This window comes from Merops nubicus, unplaced genomic scaffold (genome assembly GCF_000691845.1).
Source record: "Merops nubicus isolate BGI_N331 unplaced genomic scaffold, ASM69184v1 scaffold9928, whole genome shotgun sequence".
NCBI classification, from domain to species: Eukaryota; Metazoa; Chordata; class Aves; order Coraciiformes; family Meropidae; genus Merops; species Merops nubicus.
Window position 1 is genome coordinate 124,545 of NW_008626334.1, and position 7,042 is coordinate 131,586.

At 45.3% G+C, this 7,042-nt stretch overlaps 1 protein-coding gene across 1 annotated transcript in view; it reads left to right on the plus strand.

The window, feature by feature from the left end:
- The window catches only part of LOC103778378 (collagen alpha-1(XXII) chain-like), a gene marked incomplete at its 3' end in the record, with an annotated part of 106,830 nt that overhangs the window by 98,498 nt on the left and 1,290 nt on the right, over positions 1-7,042 (plus strand). Inside the window, exons 14-15 of the mRNA XM_008945960.1 lie at positions 1,138-1,191; positions 3,291-3,335. Of these exons, the coding sequence (XP_008944208.1) occupies positions 1,138-1,191; positions 3,291-3,335 (99 nt within the window). The remainder of the gene's footprint in view (positions 1-1,137; positions 1,192-3,290; positions 3,336-7,042) is intronic.

The following is a 7,042-nucleotide window of genomic DNA, read 5'->3' on the forward strand; positions in this document are numbered from 1 at the left end:
CCCAGCTTCTCCCTCAGTAACTTCTGCTGAGTGTTAGAATCATGTTTGATGTAATGGTACTGAGTTGGGCTTTGGTAATTTGGACAGCTTGAAGAAGGTCTCTGTTCCTATAGGGGTTTTGTCTAGACTTTGATGTAATATTTTTCTGTAGGCTGGGGAGATATTTATGTGCATGCCTGCTGCTCTCCCTCTGCCATGAGAGGACTTGCCCCTCTGCCTGACCTTGCAGAGGGCCTCAGGTGCCTGATATTGTAGAGATCCCAGAGCCACCTTTGCTTGTGCTTAAACCCAGCTCTTGTTGACCTGTTTGTGGTGAGGAGGAGGAAAGGGGAGTGACAGAAGTAAGAAAATAACCAGTCAAATAGATGATATACGATGCCAAACCCAGTCTCGTGGTCAACTTGTCAAGCCAAGGCTATGTCCAAAGGATTGCTCTGAGGGCTGAGCCTGTTGAGCTGAGGATCCAGATTGTTTGCAGGCATTCTAAGACATATAAAAGCACACAGTGAGAGTTCTTTGCTTTTAAGTTTACCTTCTTAGTGAGGGAGTCAGTGTGCAGCTAGCTGAAGGACTGCTGAAACGTGCCTGATCCTCTTGTGTTTCTCCAGCTTGGGCTGAAAATAAACATTGGAGCATATAGGTCTGATCTGTTTCTTTTCACTTACTCTTCAAAATATGTGAAAATTTTGAAGGCTGTGATTCATTTGTGCTGGGCTGCAGCATTAGCAGCAATGTATGCCTGTGCTTTGTGCCACCAACACTGAGTTCAGGAGCCAGGACAGAGCTCAGCGTGCAACGCGCAGGCAATGACTGAAACTGCCAAAACTTCTGAAATGACCTGTGCAGGAACTTCAATGGGACAGTTTGCCTGAGTAGGGCAAGACTGAAAACAGAAGGATAAAATTTGCTAATGCCTGAGTACTGGGAACAAAAGAAACCATTGGGGTGTCACTTTGAGTAAGTAGCTGGAAAATCAGACGCTGCTCTCTGTATTGGCTCTGGGATGACAGTCGAGAACCCTCAACAGCCTCCTGTGAGCACAGGAATGCAACTTACATTTCTGAATAACTGATCTTCTTCTTGGTCTTTTATGTAAAACTGTTTCTGGTGTTTTACTGTATCTCAATTCCTTGCCAGGGGTCCGAGGGAAGGCAGGGTCCTCCAGGAATTAAAGGCTATGTAGGCGCACCGGTAAGTCAAGGTTCTTGTTCAATTTTTGACACTCTAGACACTTTCTCTACTTTTTCATTGTGTTCTGCCCACCTGCCTTTTTTTTTTTTTTCTCATTAAGCAGTATAGGGGATGTCTGACCACTTACCTGCACTCAGTTTTTGTGACCTCGTTGAGTTTGTTCTGACTTCTTTGAATGAGAATAGACCCGTGACCAGTAAAGAGAGATGTCAGCAGAAATTACTTGATTACAAATGGTGATTTTGTGGAGCTCCAAAAGCAATTGGTTTGGTCTGTGTTGATGCACTGGTTATATGGTGCTCAAAAACTTCATCATAACACCATCCAAAAACCCCCACTTCTCAGCCAGTTTCCAATCAAGTTTTCAAAACTCAGGGAATAGCCTTGGGGCTGAGGGGACCAATCTACCTTGACTGAACAGACAGCGAGACCAAAATAAATGAGATGCTGTCAAGTTAGCATCCCTGTCTTGTGGTCTCACCTTGATAATTATGGAGGCAGCTTTTAAGCTGGTGTTGTAAAGGCTGATGGGTTTTCCTGAGGTTTAATGACCCGACTGTATATCAGGGTGCTTTAGTGACGTTCCAGGCGTGCTCATGCACTGAAAGGTTTCCCTGTGCCAGCTGAGACTTGCTTTGCAACTCACCACGAAGAAGCCCAGTGTGTTCAAAAGAGCTTGGGCACTTGTTTCTTTGCCCAAGTGCTGTTTCCCTGCATGGTCTAAGGCTGAGTTGTATCAGACTTGAAAGGGATGGAATAAACATGGGGTGGCATTATCTTCCCGTGGGATAGACTCTTGCAATATTAATGAGCTAATTGGACAAAGCTATAAGGACACTTCCTTCCTGGTCCTTGAGTCACCCTTTTGTGTGAGAAGTGAAACACTCTCACGTGGTGTGTTGTTACTGAGGCCTCTATCCATTTCTGAGCTAAGATTGACGTTAGGCTGGGGCTGCTGGGAAGGAGCAAGACACTAATCATAAACACAGTCTACACGAGGGCCCCGTAGTTATTAGTGCACTAATGGAGGCATATTTTTAACTATCCTACCATTTGCTTTTTGGGAATAGTGGCATTGTTGCATTGCAGGGCAGGAAGCTGTGCAGGCTCAGTTGGAGCTATTAAAGATGGACTGGACTGTGCAAAGCTTGCTTACAGTCAACTATGGCCTGAAATCTCTGAAGATCTTAATTATCTAAATCACCCTATGGGCCTAATAAACCCAGGCATGTCATTCTTATTAGCTTGGAGGCAAACCTCCACTGTAGTGTAAAGTAAACTGAAGTTTATAGACAAATGTATTATTTGAATAAGAAGCATTTTAAGCTCTGGAAGTTTTGAGAGGTCACTACTGACTGAACACGTTTGTCTGCCTGTAACCATTGGCTGGTTGTTCACTTGCTACAGTGAAGGTGACATGCAAGATACTCCCCATGCCAAGGGAAGGTGGGATCTGTTCCTGCCCGTTGGTTGCCTGTGTTGGCGTTGCTGTCCTTCATCAAACTAAGCCTCAGCAAATGGTTCTGGTGTACCTGGGAGGAGATGGATTATGCAGTCCAAATGAACACTGGCATTGGATTCACAGCACAGAAATGAGCTTGTGCCTCCAGGACAGGGATTATCTAACATTTGCCAGTTCTCAGAGGTACCTGCTGTCTGCCTAGTTCCTGCATCCAAAACCACCAGGAATGGGCATTCTTGCTTGTTTATGCAATAGGTTTTTCCATCAGCATTGTCCTCTACCTAAGTCCTCATTGTTTACGAGCAACATGAAAAATGCAGAGCACTGGTTGTTTTCCAGACCATCTGCAGCTGTGGTGAGCTCCCTGTCCCCCCACACTGCTCTTGGCAGGAGGGTCGTGTGTCTGTGGGCAATATAATGTTACAGACGTTCCTTGGCCCACAGGTTGCTGCTGCTCTGTGAGTCTGCTCAGACCATGCTTGCGGCCAACTCTGAGGACTGGCAGTGCAGAAAATGTCCTTGAGCTTCACTGAATAGGTTGTGCAGACATGCACAGTGTTTTGCTGAATAATTAGAGAAGGTAACTATGCCTCCAGTTGGACTGAGCTTTATAATCCCCTTTTCTTTTTTGTTTTAGGGTCTGCAAGGAGAAAGAGGAGAAAAGGGAATACGAGGAGACAAGGTATTCTTGCTGCAAGCTAGGGAAAGCCCAAGCCAAAAGGAGTTATGGATCTCTGCTGCCTCCTGAGCACACATTTAGGGACTTCTTGTCTGTGAGAAACGGATGGTGGAGGAGAGAGGAGGGGTGTGGTAAAGGAATGCCTCTGAGGAGGTGTAGCAGGGTGTCCACACTGTGCACCATCTGGGAGGTGTAAATGGCCACAGACTGCTGCTGATCCCATCTGGCATTCCCTGTCTCACTGCAGTTGCTCAGGTTGTTAAAATTCCTTTGTTCTTGTCTTCTCCCATCACCGTAAGGTGAATTTTGAATAAGGACCATGTAGTTTCTCTGTTAAAGCTTCATCCAACTGGTGCTACTTCTGAATTCTCTGCTCTCCCCTGTCTGGGAATAGCTGTTTCACACAGCACAGGGATCTTTGGGATTTGAATCACATTTATGCCTTAGTGCCCTGGGTAAACACAAAATCTTTCATTAGTTTAGTTTGCTCGTTATGTTTGGAGAGACCTCGTCCCTGTCCAGACTTCTGCTGCAGACCACTGAAGAGCTGCTTGAGGCTCCCCAGAAATGCCTCCAGAAATGCATTTTGCTGCCTCTGGCAGGAGAAGCGAGTGCTGGGTCACTCCTGCCCTGACAAGCCGTGGGACATCACAAGGCTCTCAGCTGGACCCGGGTCACCCCTTTTCCATGCAGGCAAAGCAGACAGCATGGCCTTCCTTGCAGCCCTGAGCAATGGCCTGTCTTGCTCATGGTCCTGAGACAGGAGTATTTCAGTGCCACTCTGGCAGCTTTGCCTGTGTTCAAGCTGCCTTTAGTGATACCTGGCTGTATGTTTGTGCAAAGGAAGGAGTTACTAGCTTGCTAGCACAGCCTTGTTCCCATTTCTCACTCTCCATCTCCTTCTGGAGAAGAAACCAAGCTGGGATAAATTATTAGCAGCCCCCCAGTGTGAGATGTTGTGTTTTGCTTCACCGTGTGTCCGTTCTGTGCCCATTTTCTTGTTCATGATGAAGTGGCCAGGACCACGTTTCATCCTGTCTGTCCTCACTGCCACAGCTAGAGCAGAAGACTGGATCACACTTTATCTTCCTCCTGCTTTTGCCTCAGCCCTTTGCAGGACTGGATCAGTGTCTTGTGTCTAGCCAGTGCCTCTGCTCCTTTTCTGGAGCTGAGGTTGTCTAATCTGCTGGAATATTTGGCTCCCGGAAGAAAATCCTTCTTTCTGACATCACTGTGATGGGAGAGGAAGCTGGAGCAGTGTGTAGGCTGGCAGCTGACTAAGCTAGAGGAAGATTAAAGTGAGGAGCAAATGAATTGGGTTTTGTTTCATTAGAAGGATAAGCACAATTAGCTCCCCCTTCTTTTTTTTTCTTTTTCCTGGAGCAGCCAGATCTCTGCTACAGCAATTGTACTTGGATTTTTTTCCAGGGTTTAATGATGGTCTCAGAGCACCCACTGCCATTGCTTTAGCTTCTCCCAGTTAGTACTACTGTGAAAACAGTGGGCGTGAAATAGAAGGGCCAAATATTTTCTTGTCTGCTCCTCAGTCTGTATCTCGAATTCCGCCACCTACACAGCCCGTGTTCCTTTGTGCCTGAGGAGAAAAGTGTTTATTATATCAGAGGAGAGTACTAGCCCAGGCACTGAGCAGCAAAAAAAAGGCTAGATGTCCCACAATACATCTTGCTGTTATATTCTTATATCCTGAGACTTCAGATGTAAAAAGTTGAGGTTCCCAAACCAAGTACTGTTGGTTCCACCTGCACGTTAGGAGAGCCACTGCACAGTGTGACGGGTATCTCCTGTCCTTTTGCTGCCCGTGGCTTTGCTGTAGACCCTGGGACAGGCTCTGCAGGGATAAGCACAGTGCACTTCCCTGCCCACCAAAGCCACACATGTATGTGACACTTGGTATATTATTTTAGGCATGTACAGCAGTTCAACAGGACGTGGGGCATTGCTTTTGCTACATAAGTCTGTGTCCATCCTGTAAATCCTTGTCTGTTGTGTAGAAGAGCTCGTGTAAGGAGGCAGCAGGGCTGGTCTGCTGCTGGTGCAGGGGGTTATTCCTCCCCAGGTGCTGGACTCCACACTTGCCCTTGTTGAACTTCATGAGGTTCCCCTCTGCCCAACTCTCCAGCCTGTCCAGGTCTCACTGAATGGCAGCACAGCTCTGGCGTGTCAGCCCCCCCCCCCACTGCTGTGCCCCGCGAGTCTGCTCCATCCCTTCACCCAGGTCACTGATGAAGATGCTGAACAAACCTGGACCCACTGCTGACCCCTGGGGAACACCACTAGCCACAGGCCTCCAGCTAGACCCTGCGACACTGATCACAACCCTCTAAGCTCTGTCACTCAGCCAGTTCTCAGTCCACCTCCCTGTCCACTATCAGACTGGTCAAGCATGATTTCCACTTGGTGAATCCATGCTGACTACTCCTGACAATGGTCGGTCTTTCCCAGGGCCTTGCAGACTCTTAGGGAATTATTTTTCCAAGGAATTGTGACACTTCTGAGCTTGCAGAGGTCAGAAAACAGCACTGAAGGTTCCGTGGAATTGGGGTTTCCCCCAGTTTCTTACAACTCCTCACCTTTTTGTTCCACTTCATAAAAGCAGAATAAACAGTAGAGTACAGAAGGAAATGGAGTTTTAAAGTGAAAATTTGAGGATAAAATTTTTAGTGTGTTCGTTCTACTGAAAGAACAAATAATTTCATATTTTCTCTAAATAACCTTTTTTAAAGAATGGAAAAAATAAAAAAAGTATATAGTGACAGATTTTTCTGAAGAAACAGCTGAAAAGCACAATCTTCTGGAGTGTTTTCAAACAGCTTTATTGTATACATTTGTACAAATAATACATTTGCCTTTCCCAGCCCCTATTACTAGCAGTAAGAACATTGACACTTTTCTGTTTTGGCAGCTGAATCAGCATGTGTGAAGTACTTGTTGCTGCAGTGTTTCGATGTTAAAAATTCTCCTGAGAATACCCTGCACATTTTGTCACCAATCTACCAGCCTGCTGAGTGCTGAAAGTCTCAAATTTGGGATACTCACAGTTCAATCAGTGCAAAGGAACTAGGAATGTGGAAATTACTGCCCCCAAAACCAAGTAGATCTGGATGTCTAGTGCTGGTTTCCTCTGCTTTCTGTAGGGTACAAGTCTCTGAGTTCATTCCTTGGATACATAATTTTAAAATAACATTTATGTTAGAAGGCTGATTGATTTTTTTAAGGGGGGAAAAAAAATCAATTGATTTGCAAATCTGTTTCTGACTTGCTGAATCAATGTAGTGTTCAAAAGGAGCTAATTAAATCCAGTGCTGTAAGTGTGGGTTTGCAGATAATAACAGGGGTCAGACAGAAATCCTGTGGGAGTAGAATCAGAATTAAAATGTCTGAAACATTAAAAAACGTAGAGTAAAACTAATAATTTGCTTTCAGTCCTTGTACTTTTAGAATTTGTTTTTACATGCACATTTCTGTTAATTGTGGCACTGTGTGTGTGTACTTGATAATTTATATTCAGCTGTGTGTGCAAGATCCAAGCAAAATCTTGATTCTATGATTCTGTGAAAATCAGTGTTTTATTTTGCAGAGCTTTAAGCATTTTGTAGAGTAAGAGAAAGTCCCTATTTAAAAAAAGATTTAAACTAAAGAGGCTGGAATGGACAAGGGCCACAATCTGGGAGGAAAGTGCAGTTCAGCAG